This window comes from Pseudoliparis swirei, chromosome 20 (genome assembly GCF_029220125.1).
Source record: "Pseudoliparis swirei isolate HS2019 ecotype Mariana Trench chromosome 20, NWPU_hadal_v1, whole genome shotgun sequence".
In the NCBI taxonomy this organism is placed as follows: Eukaryota; Metazoa; Chordata; class Actinopteri; order Perciformes; family Liparidae; genus Pseudoliparis; species Pseudoliparis swirei.
The window spans coordinates 25,646,741-25,672,441 of record NC_079407.1 but is presented as its reverse complement, the minus strand read 5'-3'; the positions used below and the strand labels follow the sequence as shown (position 1 = coordinate 25,672,441).

The following is a 25,701-nucleotide window of genomic DNA, read 5'->3' as shown; positions in this document are numbered from 1 at the left end:
AGATTAGATTAGATCTTCCTTTATTAGTCCCACAGTGGGGAAATTTCAGGATCCCAGCAGCGGGTGCACATTAGAGCATTAATACAAAATAAAAACTAGAATGGGCACTCGGTAGAGCGCATACCTTCGTATATCACAAGATTGGGCATTGAATTATGAACATTTTGGCATTAGTTGCATGCCAATTGGATATAAATTGACCGCGCTATGGTAAAAAGAAGATGTTGACCTTTTCTTGACCTTGACCTTTGACCCGATCGATCCCAAAATCTAATCAAATGGTCCCCGGATAATAACCAATCATCCCACCAAATTTCATGCGATTCGGTTTAAAACTTTTTTTGTGATGCGAATAACACGCATACAAATAAATAAATAAATCGAAACATAACCTTCCGCATTTTCAATGCGAAGGTAATAAATAAATAAATACACGGCGATCAAAACATTACCTTCCGCATTTTCAATGCGAAGGTAATAAAACACAAAACACAATAAAAAAATACTAACTATTAATAGTAAAAAACTAAATATACAGAGGAAACATAATAGAGACCCAAGGCAGTGACCAAAGTGAATTTCCAGCAGGTTAAAGTTAAATATTTAACACAATAAGGTCGTCCTCGAAAAATAGATTTTTAAGGTTAAATAAACATAAATAATAGGAAACAAAACTTGTCTAACACAAAATCATTATGGATCTTCAAGAGCTTTTTTTCCAAAATAAAATGGGACGTTCTTCATGTTTTTAGGTGTTACTCTACCTGGTCTGGGTGGAGCAGCTCCACCTGCAGCAGGATAAGTCGGCCCACCTGTCAGGAGAGAAAAGCTTCATCTCAGACGTGCTGCTGAAACACTCTGAACGTTGTTCTCCCTGGACAGTAAAAGACTGTCAAATGAAAACATGGTTTTCTTTTCCTTCCCCGGAGCGTCCATCTTCTTTCTCCTTCCTGAAACTAAGGAGGAAACTCATCAGGGCGCACGCTTCCTGCACAGGAAGTGAGATGCGATGCGATCTCCGGACCAACCGTCACTTTGGGCACTGGGCGGAACGTTCTGGTTTCTTTTTTTTAAACATTGTGTCTCAGTGCTGTCATACATACCCTGACCGTAACCATGGTGATATGGCCTGAATCCCCCTGAATCAGGATGACAGCGACAAGCAGCATAAGTGGTTCTGGTTTGGTCAACTCTTCTTCTGCAGTTTGTGTAAATATATATATATACACTACCGTTCAAAAGTTTGGGGTCATCCAGACAATTTTGTGTCTTCCATGAAAACTCACTTTTATTTATCAAATGAATTGAAAATTGAATAGAAAATATAGTCAAGACATTGACAAGGTTAGAAATAATGATTAATATTTGAAGTATTCATTTTGTTCTTCAAACTTCAAGCTCAAAGGAAGGCCAGTTGTATAGCTTATATCACCAGCATAACTGTTTTCAGCTGTGCTAACATAATTGCACAAGGGTTTTCTAATCAGACATTAGTCTTCTAAGGCGATTAGCAAACACAATGTACCATTAGAACACTGGAGTGATAGTTGATGGAAATGGGCCTCTATACACCTCTGGAGATATTTCATTAGAAACCAGACGTTTCCACCTAGAATAGTCATTTACCACATTAACAATGTACAGTGGGTATTTTTGATTAATGTTATCTTTATTGAAAAAACAGTGCTTTACTTTGAAAAATAAAGACATTTCTAAGTGACCCCAAACTTTTGAACGGTAGTGTATATATATATATTTATATATATAAAATATATAAAAAAATCTTTTAATTAATACATATTTAAATATTTTTTATCTAAAAACTGCAGTTTTTTGTCATTTGTTCAACATAAAGAAAAGTGTCTCCATATATATATATATATATATTAAAATAATTTGACCATAAAGGGGGCAATAAGTGTTTATGCTTTACGTTTCCTTCATAACTGACGCCTGTGTCTCGTGTTTATGGGGTTAAGAAAAAAAAAGGTTCTGACCTTGATGACCTCCGGCTGCCAGAGGGATGCCTGCTCCACCTACACACAGAAAACACAACGCAACAGTGTGTGAGCGTCCACATGGAAACCACACATGATATGATACATATATATACACATATATATATATATAAAGCACAACACAACAGTCTGTGAGCGTCCACATGGAAACCACACATGATATATATATATATATTTGTGTATATATATATATACACACAGTGTGTGAGCCTTCACATGGAAACCACACATGATATATATATTTGTGTATATATATATATATATACAGTGTGTGAGCCTTCACATGGAAACCACACATGTGTATATCTTATTCATACAATTAAGTATATATATATATATATATATAAAAAGCACAACATGGAACTCGCCTCCATAGGTTCCACCGTACGGATATCCACCTCCACCTGGACCCACACCTGCACAGGTGGAGTACAAAGTGTCAGAAGACTTGGCCGTGTGGAGATTATAACGAAATAAAATTCAGAATCAAATCAACAATTCTGATTTAAAATTAAATTATCTTTAATGAAAAAAAAGCACCACACTAGTTACTGAGTTATGATGTTTAACAAAATAAAAGAGGACTGTAACGTAGACTTCAGGTACAATCGTCATATTTTAAGATGATTAGTTTTTTATTTATTTATTTATAACATTATGAATATTTCCCCAAAAGTATATGTACTATGTATTGTTACTTTACGTGATAGTGTCCAATGTTTAAACATTTATTTTGACCCCATCATGTATATTATAGACATTATTTAATGTTTCTTGGTTTGTTTTATTGTGCGATATCGATGCTCCTGTGGCACAATTACCACATTTTATCAATTTATCTTGATATTTGACTGATTGAGACTAAATGAAATGCAGGAAACAACACCTACATTAGGCCTCGAGTCAATCTCAGGTCAAATAGTGCAGAATAGCTCAAAACACTGCAAACCTGCTGACTCAGCGTTCAGTCTGCTGGAGGTGTAATTGGGGAGAGAAAAGGCCTGATGCAGCTTTTCCTCTCATCTCATTATATATTATTTTATCGATTCAAGTTGAGTCATTAACTGTCCAGACAGAATGTGCCCAGTAAGATAAACAGTGTGTGAACGCGTGATCTATAACAGTAAGTAAGATAATACAAAGTGAATTGATGACATGATTACGATGCTTTGATTTACAAATGAAGACGGAATAAAAATACATTTAAGAAATCATGCACATCTAGATGTATGAAAGTGGGTCGATATTTAGAAATACTGGGTTGCATGTCGACGTTTCACTTCTGTAAAGACTCAATGAATCATTTAACCGGTATAGTCACATACACCTGTGCTCTTCTTCTTCTGCAGGTTCATATAGAGTAGATAAGGGACATTTATTTTGAATTTTTTAAACAGTAATACTGATTATTCAGTGCCCTAAATGAACATGAATGCTGATAGTGCGGCCGTTAGAATGAGAAAAATCAACTATTTGCATTGCGGGGACACAAGAAGGAGAAAGTGGGTTATGATGCAACAATTACATAATTGTACAGATGAGTTATGACTCATTATTTGTTCTCCATCTTTACCTGGTAAGAATGGTTTCGGTGCTTTGCCTCCAGCACCAACACCAACACCTGAAAACAGCAACGTTCAGTTTTATTTTTGACCACAGCTGTTCGCTGTGTTTGTCTCCCCCTTGTGGCCAGATGGATGTACTGCATCTCATTAGAGTTTTTGAAAGAGTAACTCATATAAAAAAGTTAAGAAACTCCATAAATATCCTGCATAATAAAACTCTGCATTTAAAACAATGTGTAAATGTAGTATTTTAAGTTACAGGTTGTAATCATAATGACTCAAGTTCCATTATTAACATGTACATAATTGAAAAATAATTGTAAGTTTCAAAGTCACACATATTTGTTGAGAGCTAAAAACAACATGGAGTCGTTATATAAATATGAGTTTCAATATTTGGCCCACCTCCAGGTTGTTGGACTCCGGTTGTAACTAAAGGAGAGAAGAAACTAATACGTGAGCTATGCACAACATTTCATTACATAATACAAATGAAGACAAAAAAGACAAAAACATACACAACATAGAAAGAGGGAAACATTATAGTTTAAGATTGAATAAAATACAACCGAAAACAAAAATACTAAAAAAATGTTTTATCTTTCAACTGTGTGATATTTCTAAGACTCAACAGATTTTTTCAATTAAGATTTAATTCTCGTACATATAATAATTGACTCGTGATAATTTGTTTAGATTTAGCTTTATTCAGGCTTTCTTTGAACTATGAAAGTCACATGACCGTTATAACCAATGAGATTAGTCTATGTCAGAGCATGACGCATATCTGTTGCATTAGTTATAGTCTCAGGTAATAACAGAGTTACACTTACCCTGCTGCCCTTGGCCTGATGGAGCAACTAAACACAGGAAAGAGAAAATAAATTAATATCCTGCGTGAAATATGGTAACTCATAAAGAGAGATATATATAACTGAGTATAAATAATGCCTAGACATACAAAAAATACATTTACTATAAATACTGCAACATATTGTAAGTATATTAATAGATCATATTGAATTCAGATGCAAAAAGAAAAGTATGCTCTTACCACCAGAGGGCGCTACAACACCTGCTCCACCTGTGATGGAGAAACACACAAAGTGTTGGTCATTTATCGATCATAATCGATGATTAAAATAATGTTTTTTTATTGTAAATTGTAAAATGAGAAAAATTAAATGTTGTGACATATTTACCGACACTTGTGCCAGCTGTGAAATAACAACAAAGTATCATTAAATTCAGCTTTGTGTAGAATTCAGTATAATGATAAATAAAATAAACAAATATTCATTTGTAAAACTTACCACTAGGCTGAATAATTCCACCAGCAACTGTCAAAACAACAAGGAGTATAAATTAATAAACAAATTATCAGGTTTAATAAATACAGCATCATTAAATAAAGTAAAATATGACCCACCGCCTGGTTGCGCCGCAAGAAGTAAAAAAAAAGGAGAAAAAAGAACAAGATTAGTCACGTGGTCTTTTTAAATATTGAATTTAAATAATTTCTAAAAAATAAAATTTGGTTCAGCCACATTAACAATAATTAAATATACAGTGTTAATGATCTAAAAAAAGAAGATGTGGGAAAAACGAATATAAAGTTCACAGTTCATTTGCATTCATATAAAAGTGGAGATGAAATGTCACATTATTATCATGGCAACATTTTAATTTATGAAATGTAAACCCAGGAAATATATATTGAAAAAAAATCCCCCCGGTGTAGAACATAAACTTTAAAACTGAATCAGGAAGAAATGCAAAAATACAATCATTCATATTGTTAAAAGAATTGTTTAAAACATTTAAGAGCAATTCAAATGTAGTAAAATTACATTTATCTTATGCATGAAATGAATCTATGAAGCTCGGTGTAAGTGTTAGTAGAAGGAAACGTAGAAGTGACGTCGTGGCGTCTGTTGTCACACTCCCAAAAGTGAGCAGCATTCATTATATAATTATATAATTAATACGATTTCTACGGTCCAAAAAATATTTGAGGAAGACAAATCATGAATTGGTCAAATCTGAAAATGTAAGCAATTACTGGCCGTATAAATACTTATTGTATAATTTAATACGGGTAAACAAACATATAGCAAATTAGATAGATTGTGCATTTTAAGATTTAAATATAATATATATCTTTATATAATATATATATAGTATATTAAATATATATATTAAATATAAATATAAAATATTAATGAATATTTATATTATATATATATACATTAAATATATATTAAATATATATAAATATAAAATATTAATGAATATTTATATTAAATATATATATATATATATTAAATATATATATATTATACATATATAGTATATATATATATACACATTTATCAGATACAACAGATTTCACTTCACGGTCAACGGTGTCATGTAAACAGCGCGTCTTACTGGGCCGGGGGACCTCGGGGGTCTCGCCAGTTGGGACAATAGACGTGGGCCCTGCCAAAAAGACAACAGGTTCCAGGTTCATCTATTGTACTTTCAACACAGAGTGAGCGAGACTAGATGAGGAGGCAGAAGCTGTGAGGTGGACGATGACACGGTCGGGAGGCTGGTGGGCAACAGCTGGCAGCAGTAAACAACAACAACAGGAAGTGGGTGAAACAATGTGGAGGCGATACACAATGGAATACGGGGGAGTGCAATGACAGACACCGGTGCTTTCCTTCCCATCTGCTTTCTATAGCTACAGTGATATAACATATGTGTGTAAATGTGTGAACAGTCACATGTTTCACTGCACCTGGTTTCGGAGTCCCAGCCGGACCCCCGGCGTCCTTCACTGTAAAGGCAAAGAAGAAGAAGAACAAAAAGAAGGTCATTAAACTGATAAAAACATGTTTATCAAAGGAAAAAAACTGCATTCTCAGCTCTTAAATTTTTTTTTTTTACCTGGCACCAAGACAGCAGAACCATCTGCGCCGCCGCCGAGCGCCGTGCCTGGAGTGGCTCCCGGCGCCGCGAGTCCGACTCCGGTGACGCCGCCTGCCGGAGGCAAACGGGAAGTCAGCGAAACCGGACGCCATTGTTATCTTTACGTCACAAACGGCTTTTGGGAAACATGAAACTGGGAGAATCGGGTGCGGGGACTCAGTGGGCGGCTGTGTGTCAGTGGTTAGGAGGTCAGTCTTTCTATCAGGGGGTTGGCGGTTCAATCCCCGCCCTAGTCGATGTGTCCTTGAGCAAGACACTTCAACCTGACTTGCTGCCTGTTGCCGTGTCTACGGTGGATAAAAGCTTCAGCTAAATGTAATTAATTGAATCTGTGTGAAACAGCTGGAGGACATTATAGCTGATTAAAGTACACCTCGTGACTCTCAACCAATCAGAATGCTTGATTTCATCAACTCGTGTTATAATGTAATGAAATTTACTGATGTTGGATGGTTAATTATCAGCAGGTGGTTTAAGAAAATATGTATTTTTTCATTGGTACAAAATGACTGTATGATTACATCAATAATAATAGTAATAATAATAATAATAATAATGCATACAATTTATATTGCGCTTTTCGAGGTGCTCAAAGACACTTTGCATCATATAATTAAAACATCCTTCAAACTAGACAATAAAAATAACTACAATTTCAATAAAATAAATGGAAACAATTAGAAGATTGAAGCACACAATTACACATTAAAAGCAGTTGTGAACAGGTGGGATTGGATTAGTGATTTGAAAATGGAAAGGTTGGTGCAGACCAGTGAGCTCGTTTACTCTTGTTTGTTTTCAGCCGCGAGAACCACCTGTTGCGTAACAGCGGTTGCTTTCATGTTCTTTATTTTGAGGAATTGAAAATTAAATTGTGATTTTGGTATCATGTGTATCAGAGAAGGCCGTCGAGGATCTCACCAAATGCTGGTGGCTTCACACCGCCGGGAAATCCTGCATGAAAACACACAAATAACATCTTCACCCCCTGAAACACACTAAACGTAGTACTGATCGTAATACTGATCGTAGTACTGATCGTAGTACTGATCGTAGTACTGATCGTAGTACTGATCGTAGTACTGATCGTAGTACTGATCGTAATACTCATCGTAGTACTCATCGTAGTACTGATCGTAGTACTCATCGTAGTACTGATCGTAATACTGATCGTAGTACTGATCGTAGTACTGATCGCAGTACTGATCGTAGTACTGATCGTAGTACTGATCGTAGTACTGATCGTAGTACTGATCGTAGTACTGATCGTAGTACTGATCGTAGTACTGATCGTAATACTGATCGTAATACTGATCGTAGTACTGATCGTAATACTGATCGTAGTACTGATCGTAGTACTGATCGTAATACTGATCGTAATACTGATCGTAGTACTGATCGTAATACTGATCGTAATACTGATCGTAGTACTGATCGTAATACTGATCGTAGTACTGATCGTAGTACTGATCGTAGTACTGATCGTAGTACTGATCGTAATACTGATCGTAATACTGATCGTAGTACTGATCGTAGTACTGATCGTAGTGCTGATCGTAATGCTGATCGTAGTACTGATCGTAGTACTGATCGTAATGCTGATCGTAGTACTGATCGTAGTACTGATCGTAATACTGATCGTAATACTGATCGTAGTACTGATCGTAGTACTGATCGTAGTACTGATCGTAGTACTGATCGTAGTGCTGATCGTAATACTGATCGTAGTACTGATCGTAGTACTGATCGTAATACTGATCGTAATACTGATCGTAGTACTGATCGTAGTACTGATCGTAATACTGATCGTAATACTGATCGTAATACTGATCGTAATACTGATCGTAGTACTGATCGTAATACTGATCGTAATACTGATCGTAGTGCTGATCGTAGTACTGATCGTAGTACTGATCGTAGTACTGATCGTAGTACTGATCGTAATACTGATCGTAGTACTGATCGTAATGCTGATCGTAATGCTGATCGTAGTGCTGATCGTAGTGCTGATCGTAGTACTGATCGTAATACTGATCGTAATACTGATCGTAGTACTGATCGTAGTACTGATCGTAATACTGATCGTAGTACTGATCGTAATACTGATCGTAGTACTGATCGATCGTAATACTGATCGTAGTACTGATCGTAGTACTGATCGTAGTACTGATCGTAGTACTGATCGTAGTACTGATCGTAGTACTGATCGTAGTACTGATCGTAATACTGATCGTAGTACTGATCGTAGTACTGATCGTAGTACTGATCGTAGTACTGATCGTAATACTGATCGTAGTACTGATCGTAGTACTCATCGTAGTACTGATCGCAGTACTGATCGTAATACTGATCGTAGTACTGATCGTAGTACTGATCGTAGTACTGATCGTAGTACTGATCGTAATACTGATCGTAGTACTGATCGTAATACTGATCGTAGTACTGATCGTAGTACTGATCGTAATACTGATCGTAATACTGATCGTAGTACTCATCGTAGTACTGATCGTAGTACTGATAGTAGTACTGATCGTAGTACTCATCGTAGTACTTCTACTGTCTTTCCACACACACACACTGCAGCTTCAGTACCTTCAGCCCCGGCTCCTCCCGGTGCAACCCCTCCAGTAACTCCCAGTCCTCCCAGTCCTCCCGTTCCCAACCCGGCTCCCCCCGGAACACCTAGTGAAGGAAAGTAAAAGTTAAATTAATTGCGGAAAACAAACAAATTTGTGTCTTACATTAGTTTTATACACACATTAACTGTAAATCCCCTGCTGTAGAATACTACTTTATATGTGTTGCCCCCCCCACACCTTCCTTTTTAGATTGAGATTTTCATTATTAACACTGTATATTTAATTAGTACTAATGTGACGAAACCAAACTTTATCTATATAGAAATAATATAAAATCAATATTTTAAAAGACAACATGCGAGTATAAATGTGTAGTTCAAGGAATCTAAATCTAAGTTGTGCATTTATGAATGTGTGATATTTGCTTTTTTATTTTACCGTATTTAGCAGCTTTTGCGGCGGCAGGGTTGAGCCCACCTCCTTGTCCTGGTCCAAAACCAGCACCTCCTCCTGCGCCTCCTGCTCCTAACCCTGCTCCAGCTGAGATGGAGTACCATGATAAGTTACATTATAAAAAAATCATAATTAGTTCATACACTGTTTAATGTCTCTGAATTTATGCTTTTATATTTTACCGTATTTAGCAGCTTTTGCGGCGGCAGGGTTAAGTCCACCTCCTAGTCCGGGTCCAAATAATCCAGGACCTGCTCCTGCTCCTCCTGCTCCTCCTGGCCCAAATCCTCCTCCAGCTCCCCCGGAAACTCCTAAATTCAGTTTGAAAATGTTGACTTCATTTCATGTTCATATTTCGTATTTTTCTTGCTTTTTTTCTTCCACCTTTACCGTATTTAGCGGCTTTTGCGTTGGCAAAGTATTGAGCAGCTCCTTGTCCTGGTACTCCTCCTGCCCCGAGTCCTCCTGCCCCCAGTCCTCCTGCCCCCAGTCCTCCTGCCCCGAGTCCTCCTGCCCCTAGTCCTCCTGCCCCGAGTCCTCCTGCCCCGAGTCCTCCTGCCCCTAGTCCTGCTCCGGCTCCTCCAAAAACACCTGTTGAAAGGGAAGTTAAGTAGATAATTTGTTAACAATTAATAACATTTTAAAACAAGTAGAATAAGTTACAGCGATTATCGTACTGGTCCCGAACTAGTGGTATAAACCAAAATGTGTGTGTAGTATTTATATACTCTCAGTACTACGTCCAAATCCTACACCTTTAACAAAAGTACTATATTTACACATGCAACAAACGGGCTGTGATATAAGTCATCGTCAGCGTATCTCCTGCTTTACGCTCAGCTAGCAGTTCTCAACACACATCAGAACCTTTAGCAATGAAGCTAAAAAAAACAACACAAATTGACATATTTGTTTTGAATGCAGAGTTTTTATTCTGCTGGATATTTGTGGAGTTTTTTGCCTTTTTGTTTGTAGAATTCAGAAAATATAAGGTTCGCGTAAAAAAAAGAAGTAGCATGATGCAATACATCCAACTGGCCACACAGGGGAGACAAAGACAGCAAACAGCTGTCGTCAATATTAAAACTTTGATATTTTCAGAAAAATAATCACAAAAACTACGAAAAGAAAATATCTTACCATACTTTGAGGCTTTCACTCCATAACCTGCGAGGAGGTGATTATATTTTAGTCAAATTGTTCATAAGCAGTAGAAATACTCTTATTGAATCTCATCTACTCTGATGTATATCCAGTGGGTGACTCACCGCCATAGCCGCCACCAGGAAGTACCTGCCCTGCTCCCCCTGGGACTCCTCTCCCTCCTCCTCCTCCTCCTAAACCTGCTCCTGGGACTCCTGTTTGGAGTACGGAGTAAATTACTAATCTCTCGTTCACTGTGACGAATGAAAAGCTGCAAACCAAATTTAATCTACGGTATTATTTATGCATTTAAGGCTCAATATTCAAATGGTAAACACCACAGTCTCACCATATTGAGGAGGTTGAGCACCATTCGCCAAAGCTGCAACACAACAGAAGAGGTTGGATTAAAATGTGATTTTAGAATTGTGGACATATTCATGTTATTACTCATGTAGATCAAAAGGTCAGTGGGTCACGCTTACACCCATATCCGGGTAAAAAGGGGACTCTTCCAGGAACTCCTCCTCCACCACCACTTGGAACTGCCCCTGCACCACCTGGACCTTTAATGGAGAACATATAATGATGATGTAATCATGCTCACTCACTTAAAATACGACAAAAAATGCAAAATATATGTTTATGTCATATTTTTTTAACAGAAATGTAATTACAGTTACCATATTTAGCCGGTTTAGCAGCAGAGTATCCTCCACCTCCGAGTCCTCCTCCCAGTCCTCCTACTCGTCCCAGTCCTCCTGCTCCTCCTAATCCTCCTGCTCCTCCCAGTCCTCCTGTGGCTTTTTATGTAAAACAAGCTGCATGGTTAAATATACAAACAAATTGAAACTTTTTTTCCCACCTGGATTTGGTATTATCTGATTCAGACACCTCTGGATACCAGGACTCGGTATACACACAAAATAAACACATAACAAATTCTGAGATTTTATCATAAAGATTTATAATTACCATATTTAGCAGCTTTGGCAGCAGCCGAGTATCCTCCTGCTCCTCCAAATCCTCCTGCTCCTCCAAATCCCCCTGCTCCTCCAAATCGCCCTGCTCCTCCAAATCCACCTGCTCCTCCAAATCGCCCTGCTCCTCCAAATCCTCCTGTGGCTACTCCTGTGGAAAACAAGTTTAACTCTAGTGAGCCTTTTTATGTAAAACTAGAATCGGCACTCGGTAGAGCGCATACCTTCGCATATCACAAGATTGGGCATTGAATTATGAACATTTTGGCATTAGTTGCATGCCAATTGGATAAAAATTGACCATGCTATGGTAAAAAGAAGATTTTGACCTTTTCATGACCTTGACCTTAACCTTTGACCCGATTGATCCCAAAATCTAATCAAATGGTCCCCGGATAATAACCAATCATCCCACCAAATTTCATGCGATTCAAGAAGATGTTGACCTTTTCATGACCTTGACCTTGACCTTTGACCTGATCGATCCCAAAATCTAATCAAATGGTCCCCGGATAATAGCCAATCATCCCACCAAATTCCATGCGATTCGGTTTAAAACTTTTTTTGTTATGCGAATAACACGCATACAAATAAATAAATAAATAAATACACGGCGATCAAAACATAACCTTCTGCATTTTCAATGTGAAGGTAACAAGCTGCGTGGTTAAATATTCTCCATTGAAATTAGTTTGCTGCCAAACTCCAAAATCAAAATGAAAGCAAATAGGAAGAAGCTCTTGTGACACACCTTGTTTGGGTGTGGTACTGGAGGTTATATACTTTCAGAATAATTAGCACCACCACAAGAACTATAATTAAAGTTTCCATATCAGGCTGCTCTAATAAGTCTCTTATGTTTCTGATCTGAGTTGAATTTGTACTTTTAATTGACAAAAAAAATGCAAACCATATTTAGCAGCTTTGGCGGCAGCAGAATATCCTCCACCTCCTCCGAGTCCTCCACCCCCTAACCGTCCTCCATATCCACCAATCACTGGTGCACCTCCCGGTACTCCTCCTGGTACTCCTCCTGGTACTCCTCCTGGTACTCCTCCTGGTACTCCTCCTGGTACTCCTCCTGGTACTCCTCCAGATCAGAGAGAGAACCTTTTAATACACCTAACTAAATATTAAGTAACATTCAGGTACAGGTAAATGAATCAAGAAAACAGAGGATTTTAAATGAGCTTCATCAATACAAAAAACGTGAAAGTTCTCACCATATTTAGCAGCCTTGGACCCACCTCCATAACCCGCTGTAAAGAATTAAGCACAGGGAAGCACATGATGACGTTTTTACAACTAAAATAAATCGAAAAATACATAAAAAGAAGGCAGTTCATTTTTCAATCATGAGGCTGTCAACATGGCAATGTTGGAGTATAGTTTTGTATGTCTTTAGTTGGGCATTATACCTCCTGGCACCTGGCCTGGATACAGTCCACCAGCTCCACCTCCACCACCTGGATTATAGACCACAGAATTTAGTAAAACACTTATATATTCTGTAGCTCAAGCAAAAGTTCAGTCAGTAAGACACTCTTTACACTCTGGTTCAATCATAATAAGTCTCTTAATCTTGAAGTATTACTCCATCAGCTGATTTGGGGCGGGCACGATGAATTAACCAATTGGAGGTAGCGCAGTTCTGTAAGCCAATCACAGCGTCGATGGCAATCTTTTAAATAGGTTCTCCTCTCTGTTGCCGTCAGTTGTCGTTTGAGCTCAAACTGATGGGACCCTCCTCCACCCCAGGCTCCTCCAATCAGCGTTACAGGAACTCTTCTTCTTCACCACCACCAGTGGGGGATACTGCCTTAGCAGATAGCAGCATCTCTACCCCTTGCCTCTCCTAATTCCAGATGGAGTCAAATCGCCAAAGACTTTGCAGTATTTCAATCTGCAAGTTTAGTTATTTATGCCTTTCGTTGGGCATCATACCTCCTGGCACCTGGCCTGGATACTGTCCACCACCTCTAGCAACACCTCCAGCACCACCCACACCTGGAGCAGAGAGCACAGACTTTAGTAAGACACGTATATGTTCTCTACTGATGTCATGCAACTTGTCTTGGTGATGAATGCGTTAGGCTACCATATTTGGCCGCTTTAGCCTGAGCAGGTGAGATGGCCCCATTGCAGATGTGAGTCAGCCAAAGTAAAGGTTACGATTCAAGACATGTAGTTTATTGGAACAGTAGAGTTGTGCTTCTTTAGTGAGTTTGGTAACAGCTTAGTTGTTTGCTAAGAAAATCAGAAAATAATGTAAGACACATTTAACTGTGGTCTTCTAAAAAGATTGACAACTATGACTTTTTATTTTCAACCAACCAACAATTCTATGACTCTGGTGTGGGGACTGAGGCTCAGTAGTTGAACAGGGTGGTCCTTCGATCTGAGGATCGGCGTTTTGAACCCCAGCTACGCTAGTCCATGTCAAAGAGCTAACCTGGCAATAGACTTTCAGTTTAGTTTTTTATGTCCTTTGTTGGACATCATACCTCCTGGCACCTGGCCTGGATACAGTCCACCAGCTCCACCGGCTCCACCTGGATTAGAGACTTCAGTAAGACACGTATATGTTCTCTACTGATGTTACGCGACTTGTCTTGGTCATGAATGTGGTAGGCTACCATATTTGGCAGCTTTAGCCTGAGCAGGTGACATGGCCCCAGGCCACGATCCTGCACAAAGAAAAAGTTATATCTAACCACAGAATAATTCTGCTTTTTTTAAGGTCGTTTGGTAACAGCTTAGTTGTTTGCATTTTCTTATTTATTTATTATAGATCCTGAACGTTAGTCATTAATTTGTTAAGTTTATCATGATTGTCCTGCAACATAAAGTGACAATAGTCTTTCAATTTAGTTTTGTATGTCTTTTGTTGGACATCATACCTCCTGGCACCTGGCCTGGATACAGTCCACCAGCTCCACCTCCAACACCTGGATTATAGACCACAGAATTTAATAAGACACTTATATGTTTTGTAGCTCAAGCAAAAGTTCAGTCAGGAAGACACCCTTTACACTCTGGTTCATTCATAAGCACTCTCTTAGTCTTGCAGTGATTACTCCATCAGCTGATTAGGGGTGGGCAGCATTTATACCCCTTGCTTATCCTAATTCCAGATGGATTCCAATCGCCAAAGACATTGCACTATTTCCATATGCAAGTTTAGTTATTTATGCCTTTTGTTGGGCATCATACCTCCTGGCACCTGGCCTGGATACTGTCCACCACCTCTAGCAACACCTCCAGCACCACCCACACCTGGAGCAGAGAGCACAGACTTTAGTAAGACACGTATATGTTCTCTACTGATGTTACGCAACTTGTCTTGGTGATGAATGTGGTAGGCTACCATATTTGGCCGCTTTAGCCTGAGCAGGTGAGATGGCCCAAGGCCACGATCCTGCATAAAGAAAAAGTTATACTTAATGCAGAAGTTAGTAAATCCCAGTAAAAGTTAAGATTTAAGCCATGTAGTTTATTGATAGAGAATAATTATGCTTAATATGTAGTTTGGTAACAGCTTAGTTTACATTTTTCTATTTATTTATTGTGGATCATGACATCTATTGCTTCTGTCCATCCAGGGAGAGATGGACAGAAGTTGCTCTCCTGAAGGTTTCTTCCCTTTTTTCCCTGTGAAAGGTTTTGCCTGATCGGATGCGAGGTCCTGGGACAGGGATGTCTTTTGTATATTGTAATGTGTGTTTTGGGGCTATAGAAAATAAACTGAATTGAAATGGAATTGTTGGAAATCATACCTCCTGGCACCTGGCCTGGATACAGTCTACCAGCACCACCAGTACCTGGAGCAGAGAGCACAGGCTTTAGTAAGACACTTATACGTTCTGAGATGGCCCCAGGCCACAATCCTGCACAAATAAAAAGTTATATCCAACATGGCAAGAGACTTTCAGTTGAGTTTTTGCATGTATTTTGTTAAACATCATACCTCCTGGCACCTGGCCTGGATACTGTCCACCACCTCTAGCAACACCTCCAGCACCACCCACACCTGGAGCAGAGAGGACAGACGTTAGTTGTTTGCGACTGTGGTTTTCTAAAAAGATTGGCAACTATATCTTTTTATTTTGAACTAACCAACAATTCTACGTGTTGTCTGGGCGACTGAGACTCAGTGGTCGGACAGGGTGGTCCTTCAATGTGAGAATCAGCATTTCAATCCCCGGCTCTGCTAGTCAATATCAATGTGTCCTTGGGCAAGATGCATAACTCGAATTTGACCCATCAGGCTGTTCTGGTGGTCTATGAATAGGTATGGATGATTAGGTAGACTTGATGGGCAGGTGGAACCTTGCATGGTAGCCCCTCCCATCAATGTATGAACGTCTTTGATTGGGTGAACAGTGACATGTCGTAGTTAAGTGCTTTGAGGGGACGAGGGGGTAACATGACAATAGAGTTTCAGTTTAGTTTGTTATGTCTTTTATTGGACATCATACCTCCTGGCACCTGGCCTGGATACAGTCCACCGGCTCCAGCACCACCTCCACCTGGATTATAGACCACAGATTTTCGTAAGACACGTATATGTTCTGTACTGATGTTACGCAACTTGTTGATGAATGTGGTCGGCTACCATATTTGGCCGCTTTAGCCTGAGCAGGTGAGATGGCCCCACGCCCCAATCCTGCAAAAAGTAAAAGTTGAGATTTAAGCCTTCATTGATACAGAATAATTATGCTTTATTGGGTAGTTTGTTAACAGCTTAGTTGTTTGCATTTTTCTTTTTATATCTTGTGGATCCCGAAAGTTTATCAGGTATTACTTGTATTATTCATACATTGTTTTATTTTTATATATGATTTATTTGTAGAAATTACAAAACAAGACTTAAAGTACAATATACCTCACAAATAAGGAGTGAAAGGATAACATATCACACAGTAAAATGGTGAGGATACACATTACAGCCCCCCCTCCCCTCCCTTTCCCAAAACAAATAGACAACACGGCAATTTGATAGACAAACAGAAAAGAAAGTTATAAACGCAACCAAAACCCAACAACTGGCTGTGAAATGCTTGTAGTGACAGATAATATTTTGGCCACCTTCTCTGACCTTCAACTCTCTCACATCTATAGATACATCCACTCACACACGCATATCCACTTGCATTAATTGAGCAGTGTAAAGACTGTAAATGAGGAAAAATAAATAACAAACTAAAATAAACAGAAACAAGACATACACATAAAAATAAACAATAAATAAAAAACAACAACAAAAAAAGGTATTGAAAACAACTTAACCCTTGTGTTGCCTTAGGGTCAATTTGACCCGATTCAATATTTAACCCTCCTGCCGCCTTAGGGTTAATTTGACCCCATTCAATGTTTAATGTCGGTGTTCTTTCGGTAGTCAACAAACAAACATAAAGTGCCTCACACTTAAACTTGGAAAACAATATTAATTCTAATAATTTTCTGGAGGTTTTAATTGCTGGCGTCAAATTGACCCCAAGGGTAAAATATGTTAGTAAATATAAAGGTAACAGGAGGGTTAAACATTGAATCGGGTCAAATTGACCCTAAGGCGGCAGGAGGGTTAAATATTGAATCGGGTCAAATTGACCCTAAGGCAACAGGAGGGTTAAACAAAAAAGAAAAATGCTGCATGCTGCGAATGTGCTACCAATTAAGCTAGTTAAAACAGGGCACTGGTGTGTTGTTGGGGCGAATTAATCAATGGCGGCGATATCTAGTTGGGTAGACCTGACGTGCTCTAAGAAGGGTTCCCAGACCTTACAGAACTTAGTGGAAGTGCCTCGTAAAGAGTACTTAATTTTTTCTAGTGACATGAAACGAAGGGCATCTCCAAGCCATTGAGAGTGGGAGGGGGGGGTGGGAGTTCTTCCAATGTAGCAGGATAAGACGCCTCGCTAAGAGTGACAGAAAGGCCACTAGTTCACAGAAGTAAGACGGTAGTGAGTTCCCAGAAGGTAGAACACCAAACAGGGCAACTAATGGTGAGGGACAGATATTGGTAGAAGTTACGGCTGAAAGAGTGTCAAAGACACCCTTCCAGAACGGCACAAGTACAGGACAATCCCAGAACATATGGCCAAGACTGGCAAGGTCCTAAATGGCACCGATCACAGCGTGAGTCTGTACCTGGGAATATACGAGCCAGTTTACTCTTGGACCAATGAACCCTGTGCACTACTTTGCACTGTAAGATACCATGCCGGGCACAGACAGAGGATGAGTGGACCCATTTCAAAGCCTTCTCCCACACCTCAGGGTCTATCTCTATATTAAGATCAGCCGACCATGCAGTACACAAGGCATCAGAGGTTGAGGATTGGTGCGCAAGAAGAGTGTAGTAAATCCTTGATATTGTACCTTTTATTCATACATTGTTAACTTTATCATGGTTGTCCTGCAACATAAAGTGGCAATAGACTTTCAATTAAGTTTTTTTGTCTTTTATTGGACATCATACCTCCTGGCACCTGGCCTGGATACAGTCCACCAGCTCCACCAACACCAGTACCTGGATTATAGACCACAGACTTTAGTAAGACACTTTTATGTTCTGTACTCATGTTTCGCAACTTGTCTTGGTGATGAATGTGGTAGCTACCATATTTGTCCGCTTTAGCTTGAGCAGGTGAGATGGACCCATTGCAAATGTTAGTAAGCCCAAGTAAAAGTTACGATTCAAGACATTTTATTGGTACTGAAGAGTTATCCTTTTTTTGTGAGTTTGGTAACAGCTTAGTTGTTTGCTAAGAAAATCTGAAAATAATAGAAGGCACATTTAACTGTGTTCTTCTTTTAAAAAGATTGCTAATTATGCCTTTCTATTTTGACCCAACCAACAATTATATCAGTTGTGTGGACTACTGAGCAGTGGCGGTGCATCCATAGAGGGCGCTAGGGCGCCGCCCCTCTTAAAATTTTGAGATGAAAAAAATAAATACATCCTGTCAAAAAACATTATATGCCAAATCATTTAAATAGTAAATATACCATGTTGACGCGCTAAATGTGTGTGGGAGACCGTCAGCCTGTCAACAACCACTTAAGTTAATGTGAAAAAATATAATATATCACCACTCATCGTCACGGAGAGAAGCCCCGCCCCCTTTACGGGACACCGGCCAAACGTGTGTGTGCGGCAGCGAGCAAACATTTCACAGTCGTTTCGGCAAGGACGGCTTCTCATTGGCGGATGAAACGTGAATCTTGGGGCACAAAAATGTGCGCTCTGGCCAATGACATCGTTTTATTATTTCACGTGACTGGACTATTCGGCAGATCAGAGACTTATGTTCCCTCAGCCAGAGAGCTCCACGGAGCTATGGGAGCAGGTAGCTAACGGAGCTGTTAGCTGGAGGCTCAGTGAGTAATGCGCTGTTTAGTTTCCCCTGTCTGTCGTTCCAAAGTCCTGGGACTGAAACTCTCTGGGATCTCTTAGGGATCTAAAGTTTCAGACAAGTGTAAAGCACGAATCTTGCCGCAGCCATCTAGCTAACAGCATGAAGCTAACGAGCTAACAGCATGAAGCTAACCCTGTTTGCAGAGCAGCAGAAGGAGACCGAACTGGCATCGAAAACGCAACAAAGAAGTTCTGAAAAAGACACATTCCCTCAAGAATAATGGAAACAGGCTGGTAACAGACATGATTGACTTTAACCAGAGAGTTATGGAGAAGTTTGTCAACTTTAAAGAGAGGAGGCTACTTGTCTTTACAGTAGTGGGTCAAACACCCAACGTAACATGTGATCTCTTTCTGACTCTATTCTGCTCTGAACCTCTTTCATGTGAGGGTGAAACTCTTTTATTTTGTAAACCTCTGAAACCCAACCCAATGTTCCTTAAAGCTGCTCTGAACCTCTCATGCCCAAAGTCACAGTGTGTTGATAGTTGTTATTGGACAGTGTTGAGTACGCTGTGTTCTTGAAATAAAGCTTTGTTTTTTACAATATTCTACTCAAAACCTCTTTTCTTCTCATTGTTGAGTGCTATTTAAACCGTGTCGCCCAACTATGCCGCCCCCCCCCCAAAAAATTCGCCAGCCGCCACTGCTACTGAGGCTCAGTGGTCAGACATGGTGGTCCTTCAATCTGAGAATAATTTTGAATCACATTTTTAACCCTGTCTGTTTGTCCATGTCAAAAGACTAACATTGCAATAGACTTTTATTTTGGCTTTTTATGGATTTGATTGGACATCATACCTCCTGGCACCTGGCCTGGATACAGTCCACCAGCTCCACCAGCTCCACCACCACCTACACCTGGATTATAGACCCCAGACTTTAGTAAGACATTTATATATTATGTACTGATGTTACGCAACTTGTCAGGGTCATGAATGTGGTAGGCTACCATATTTGGCAGCTTTAGCCTGAGAAGGTGACATGGCCCCTGGCCTTGATCCTGCATTAAGAAAAATTATAACATGGCAATCATCTTTCAGTTTAGTTTAGTTTTTAATGTCTTTTATTGGACATCATACCTCCTGGCACCTGGCCTGGATACAGTCCACCAGCTCCAGCACCACCAATACCTGGATTTATTCACCACAGACTTTAGTAAGACACTTACATGTATTACATTACATGTCATTTAGCAGACGCTTTTATCCAAAGCGACTTACAATAAGTGCATTTCAACCTAGAGTACAAACTAAGAACAACAAGAATACAGGAAGTAACATTTCCTCAACATAGTCGAACTACAAAAGTACCATAAGTAAGTGCTATTTAAGTGACACTGAAGTGCAAATCTGTGTTTTAATCCAGATATAGTCGGAAAATGTATCATGATTGTCCTGCAACATTAAGTGGCAAGAGACTTTCAGTTGAGTTTTTTATGTCTTTTGTTCACCATCATACCTCCTGGCACCTGGCCTGGATACAGTCCACCAGCTCCACCAGCTCTACCAGCTCCAGCACCACCCACACCTGGATTATAGACCACAGATTTATAAGACATTTATATGTACTGTACCGATGTTACACAACTTGTCTTGGTCATGAATGTGGTAGGCTACTATATTTGGCAGCTTTAGCTTGAGCAGCTGACATGGCCCCAGGCCAAAATCCTGCACAAAGAAAGAGTTATATCTAACCATTGCAGATGTTAGTAAACCCCAGTAAAAGTTCAGAATTAAGCCACGTCGTTCATTGATACAGAATAATTAGGATTTGTTTTGTAGTTTGGTATCAGCTTAGTTGTTCTTGACTGTAGTTTTCTCAAAAGATTGGCAACTATAAATATTTATTTCGAACCAACCAACAATTCTATGTGTTGTCTGGGCGACAGACTCAGCGGTCGGACAGGGTGGTCCTTCAGTGTGAGAATCAGCATTTCAATCCCTGGCTCTGCTAGTCAATATCAAGATGCATAACTCGAATTTGACCCATCAGGCTGTTCTGGTGGTCTATGAATAGGTATGGGTGATTAGGTAGACTTGATGGGCAGGTGGCACCTTGCATGGTAGCCCCTCCCATCAATGTATGAACGTCTTTGATTGGGTGAACAGTGACATGTCGTAGTTAAGTGCTTTGAGGGGACGAGGGGCTAACATGACGATAGAGTTTCAGTTTAGTTTTGTATGTCTTTCATTGGACATCATACCTCCTGGCACCTGGCCTGGATACAGTCCACCGGCTCCACCAGCTCCAGCACCACCTCCACCTGGATTATAGACCACAGATTTTAGTAAGAAATGTATATGTTCTCTACTGATGTTACGCAACTTGTCTTGGTGATGAATGTGGTAGGCTACCATATTTTGCAGCTTTAGCCTGAGCAGGTGACATGGCCCCAGGCCACGATCCTGCATTAAGAAAAAGTTATAACATGGCGATCATCTTTCAGTTTCGTTTTTTATGTCTTTCATTGGACATCATACCTCCTGGCACCTGGCCTGGATACAGTCCACCAGCTCCAGCACCACCAATACCTGGATTTATTGACCACAGATTTTAGTAAGACACTTATTCATTTCTGTGTTAAATTTAGAATGATTGTCTTGCAACATAAAGTGGCAATAGACTTTCAGTTGAGTTTTGTATGTCTTTCGTTGGACATCATACCTCCTGGCACCTGGCCTGGATACAGTCCACCAGCTCTACCAGCTCCAGCACCACCTACACCTGGATTATAGACCACAGACTTTTGTAAAACACTTATATATTCTGTACTTCCTGAAGACTTCCTGTCTACAGTGCTACAACTTGTGCAGCTTGTTTTGCTTTCATCACACAGACCCAAAAAACAACGACAAGCCATGTCGAGATTGTTTAAATAAGAAAATTATGTAAGACACATTGACTGTGGTCTTCTAAAAAGATTGGCAACTATATCCTTTTATTTTTAACCAACCAATAATTCTATGTGTTGTTTGGGCGACTGAGATTCAGCGGTCGGACAGGATGGTCCTTCAATGTGAGAATCGGCATTTCAATCCCCGGCTCTGCTAGTCAATATCAATGTGTCCTTGGGCAAGATGCATAACTCGAATTTGACCCATCAGGCTGTTCTGGTGGTCTATGAACAGGTATGGGTGATTAGGTAGACTTGATGGGCAGGTGGCACCTTGCTGATAGCCTCTCCCATCAATGTATGAATGTCTTTGAATGGGTGAACAGTGATATGTCATGTTAAAGTGCTTTGAGGGGACGAGGGGCTAACATGACAAGAGAGTTTCAGTTGAGTTGTTTGTGTCTTTGATTGGACATCATACCTCCTGGTACCTGGCCTGGATACAGTCCACCAGCTCCTGCACCACCAATACCTGGATTATAGACCACAGATTTTAGACTTTTTATTTTCAACCAACCAACAATTCTATGACTCTGGTGTGGGGACTGAGGCTCAGTAGTTGAACAGGGTGGTCCTTCGATCTGAGGATCGGCGTTTTGAACCCCAGCTACGCTAGTCCATGTCAAAGAGCTAACCTGGCAATAGACTTTCAGTTTAGTTTTTTATGTCCTTTGTTGGACATCATACCTCCTGGCACCTGGCCTGGATACAGTCCACCGGCTCCAGCTCCACCAGCACCTACACCTGGATTATAGACCACAGCTTTTAGTAAGACACTTACTGTATATGTTCTGTACTGATGTTACTAGAGATGCACCGATCAGGTTTTTGGTGCCGATCACGATCACTGAAATCAGTATCTGCCGATGCGAAAATACCGATCACCGATCACGGTGTCGATTGAAGCATTCTATTTATTGTGTAGCATTATTGCCTTGGACTATGAGGAAATACATATATAAAGCACCTCAAACATTAAAGAATTTACATTTAGGACTTTTACTGTGAAAAATGTCCTAATTGATACATTAAAATTTGATCGCTATTGTAGGGGATTTCAGATATGTATGGAACACATCTGCATTATTCATTTCCTGGAACTCGGGGGAAATCTATTGACAGGACTTTTTTTAACATACAAAAGTCTGACTTATGTTTTAATGTTAGCATAATTTAAGCTAAATCTCAGAAAAGATCTATAAAGATACAAAATCAGTTCATTGTTTACTTTTATATGTTCGTGTATGATTTGTCGACATCTTATTTTGAAAAACGGATTTTGTTTCACGTGGTTCTTTCCACTAACTTTATCAAAACCCTCACGCGCTCCTGATCGAATGTGTTTACCGTCAACATCAGTCTATCGGGGCTCAGACATGTGAGAGTCGGCTGAGTCGACCCAGAGATTCAACTCGGGGGACGCCGCTCGGTGGTGAGGATCCCCTCGTTGACCTCTCACTCTGCGGCCCTCGCCGGGCGCATCGTCTCCGTTACGATGCGCCGCGATTGAAACGTCTCTGATAGTTTTTCTCGCAGATGTTACGTCATCTGATCGGCCGTTTTGAGAACGCCGATCAAAACCGATAATGGGAATATCGGCCGATCAGATCGGTGCATCCCTAGATGTTACGCGACTTGTCTTGGTCATGAATGTGGTAGGCTACCATATTTGGCAGCTTTAGCCTGAGAAGGTGACATGGCCCCAGGCCACGATCCTGCACAAAGAAAAAGTTATATCTAACCATTGCAGATGTTAGTAAGTCCGAGGAAAAGTTCAGATTCAAGCCATGTCGTTCATTGATACAGAATAATTAGGCTTTATTCGGTAGTTTGGTAACAGCTCTCTTTGCATTTTTAAAATGTATTTATTGTGGATCCCGAAGGTTTATCAGGTAATAATTGTGTTCTTCATTAATTTGTTAACTTTATCATGATTGTCCTGCAACAAAGTGGCAATAGACTTTCAGTTGAGTTTTTTTATGTCTTGTGTTGGACATCATACCTCCTGGCACCTGGCCTGGATACAGTCCACCGGCTCCACCAGCTCTACCAGCTCCAGCACCACCTACACCTGGATTATCGACCATAGACTTTAAGACACTTATATATTATGTCCTGATGCTACGCAACTTGTCTTGGTCATGAATGTGGTAGGCTATCATATTTGGTCTTCTAAAAAGATTGGCAAATATTTATTTTCATTTTCAAACAACCAACCAATAATTCTATGTGTTTTATGTGGACCACTGAGGCTCCTTCAATCAGAGGATCTGCGTTTTGAAGCAGAGAGCACAGCTCAAAGGGCTAACATGGCATAAACTTTCAGTTTAGTCTTTTGTTGGGCATCATACCTCCTGGCACCTGGCCTGGATACAGTCCACCAGCTCCAGCACCACCTCCGACACCTCCAACACCACTCACACCTGGAGCAGAGAGCACAGACTTTATATACACATATATTCTATGACAATTAAAAGCGTAAAAAAGCATTAATTGAATGTGTAAGATACCATATCTGGCAGCTTTAGCCTGAGCGGGTGAGATGCCCCCAGGTCCCACTCCTGCAGAAAGAAAGAAAAAAGATTTTGTATTCTTTGGTCTTTTCTACCGTTGTCCACCATATCAATGAACAACAGTCGTATAAACACATACCAGTTCCAACAGGATATCCAGGTCTCGACTCAGGGCCACCATTTCCAAAGCCGTAACCTGAAACATTATGATGTGACACATCATCAATACTGAGCTGATGCAACAGTTATACGAAATGTTAGCATCACATTTTAAAAATGTTGTATTTTCACCTAGAGGCTGTTTGCCACCTGCAGGTTTTGTTCCATAGCCACCTGAAGAGAAACAAACAGCATTTGAAAGAATAATTAGCCATGTGTGCATACACGCATGATCAAAGGATTAGAGCCAATACAATTCATATTTAACAGGTTATAAGTACTTCAAAACTGTTGACTCTACATGACCTATATAAGAATACAGCAAAAATTGTCTGGCCATGTTTAGATAGTACTTCTCACATACATATATATAACATACCAGATTTTCCAGATGTCTAAATATAAAAAAAGAGTGTGACCTCTTCAAACACATTGCATGTACACTGAAAACCTCATGTTTAAGTATGGCTGAAGATCGGGGTCAAATATCTGGCCTACTGTCTCTTTCCATCTCTACCATCGTCCTCTCCTCTTAACCATCAAATATAGGCATAGATGTCAGATAATAACCTATATCTGTAACAGTTTACCCCATATATGGGGCCGGTGGGGTTTAAAAGGTTTTAAGGGGCATGCTTGGGTTGGCGAGCTTACTATAGCAAAGTTTATATTTAAATTCATCGTATTTATATCTTATCATGTCGACTACCTCATTTATAACTTTATAACTTCTACTGCCACCTTCACCTGTACTTCACCTGCACTTTACATACATCTATATCACATCTGCACTAATCACCATTATTGCTGCTCATGTTCTTACTGTTCATACCACTTATATCATACTGTATATATCCTATTTATCTATATTTATATTACCATTATGCACATATACTCTGCACTCTTCTGCTTTGCACTTCTGGTTAGATGCTAACTGCATTTCGTTGCCCCAGTACTTGTACTCTGTGTAATGACAATAAAGTTGAATCTAATCTAATC

At 39.7% G+C, this 25,701-nt stretch overlaps 1 protein-coding gene across 1 annotated transcript in view; it reads right to left on the bottom strand.

Annotated features, from left to right (window-relative positions):
- The window catches only part of LOC130211334 (elastin-like), a 67,359-nt gene that overhangs the window by 5,241 nt on the left and 36,417 nt on the right, over positions 1 to 25,701 (bottom strand). The window contains exons 15-68 of the mRNA XM_056442072.1: positions 24,835 to 24,876; positions 24,683 to 24,739; positions 24,541 to 24,591; positions 24,382 to 24,453; positions 24,033 to 24,101; positions 22,718 to 22,774; positions 22,452 to 22,502; positions 21,802 to 21,861; positions 21,618 to 21,668; positions 21,492 to 21,542; positions 21,341 to 21,400; positions 20,596 to 20,664; positions 20,217 to 20,267; positions 20,087 to 20,137; positions 19,936 to 19,995; positions 18,196 to 18,246; positions 16,330 to 16,380; positions 16,193 to 16,243; positions 15,682 to 15,744; positions 15,491 to 15,535; positions 15,082 to 15,132; positions 14,928 to 14,990; positions 14,615 to 14,662; positions 14,351 to 14,401; positions 14,219 to 14,266; positions 13,659 to 13,721; positions 13,133 to 13,180; positions 12,938 to 12,973; positions 12,625 to 12,804; positions 11,710 to 11,865; positions 11,418 to 11,537; positions 11,220 to 11,300; positions 11,084 to 11,116; positions 10,860 to 10,949; positions 10,732 to 10,758; positions 9,982 to 10,182; positions 9,774 to 9,902; positions 9,577 to 9,678; positions 9,152 to 9,241; positions 7,481 to 7,513; positions 6,518 to 6,610; positions 6,369 to 6,407; positions 5,951 to 6,064; positions 5,013 to 5,075; positions 4,897 to 4,923; positions 4,786 to 4,800; positions 4,638 to 4,667; positions 4,417 to 4,443; positions 3,989 to 4,015; positions 3,592 to 3,639; positions 2,387 to 2,434; positions 1,998 to 2,036; positions 1,104 to 1,139; positions 765 to 812 (exon numbers count right to left, since the gene is read on the bottom strand). Coding sequence (XP_056298047.1) covers positions 765 to 812; positions 1,104 to 1,139; positions 1,998 to 2,036; positions 2,387 to 2,434; positions 3,592 to 3,639; positions 3,989 to 4,015; positions 4,417 to 4,443; positions 4,638 to 4,667; positions 4,786 to 4,800; positions 4,897 to 4,923; positions 5,013 to 5,075; positions 5,951 to 6,064; positions 6,369 to 6,407; positions 6,518 to 6,610; positions 7,481 to 7,513; positions 9,152 to 9,241; positions 9,577 to 9,678; positions 9,774 to 9,902; positions 9,982 to 10,182; positions 10,732 to 10,758; positions 10,860 to 10,949; positions 11,084 to 11,116; positions 11,220 to 11,300; positions 11,418 to 11,537; positions 11,710 to 11,865; positions 12,625 to 12,804; positions 12,938 to 12,973; positions 13,133 to 13,180; positions 13,659 to 13,721; positions 14,219 to 14,266; positions 14,351 to 14,401; positions 14,615 to 14,662; positions 14,928 to 14,990; positions 15,082 to 15,132; positions 15,491 to 15,535; positions 15,682 to 15,744; positions 16,193 to 16,243; positions 16,330 to 16,380; positions 18,196 to 18,246; positions 19,936 to 19,995; positions 20,087 to 20,137; positions 20,217 to 20,267; positions 20,596 to 20,664; positions 21,341 to 21,400; positions 21,492 to 21,542; positions 21,618 to 21,668; positions 21,802 to 21,861; positions 22,452 to 22,502; positions 22,718 to 22,774; positions 24,033 to 24,101; positions 24,382 to 24,453; positions 24,541 to 24,591; positions 24,683 to 24,739; positions 24,835 to 24,876 — 3,417 coding nt within the window. The remainder of the gene's footprint in view (positions 1 to 764; positions 813 to 1,103; positions 1,140 to 1,997; positions 2,037 to 2,386; positions 2,435 to 3,591; positions 3,640 to 3,988; positions 4,016 to 4,416; positions 4,444 to 4,637; positions 4,668 to 4,785; positions 4,801 to 4,896; positions 4,924 to 5,012; positions 5,076 to 5,950; positions 6,065 to 6,368; positions 6,408 to 6,517; positions 6,611 to 7,480; positions 7,514 to 9,151; positions 9,242 to 9,576; positions 9,679 to 9,773; positions 9,903 to 9,981; positions 10,183 to 10,731; positions 10,759 to 10,859; positions 10,950 to 11,083; positions 11,117 to 11,219; positions 11,301 to 11,417; positions 11,538 to 11,709; positions 11,866 to 12,624; positions 12,805 to 12,937; positions 12,974 to 13,132; positions 13,181 to 13,658; positions 13,722 to 14,218; positions 14,267 to 14,350; positions 14,402 to 14,614; positions 14,663 to 14,927; positions 14,991 to 15,081; positions 15,133 to 15,490; positions 15,536 to 15,681; positions 15,745 to 16,192; positions 16,244 to 16,329; positions 16,381 to 18,195; positions 18,247 to 19,935; positions 19,996 to 20,086; positions 20,138 to 20,216; positions 20,268 to 20,595; positions 20,665 to 21,340; positions 21,401 to 21,491; positions 21,543 to 21,617; positions 21,669 to 21,801; positions 21,862 to 22,451; positions 22,503 to 22,717; positions 22,775 to 24,032; positions 24,102 to 24,381; positions 24,454 to 24,540; positions 24,592 to 24,682; positions 24,740 to 24,834; positions 24,877 to 25,701) is intronic.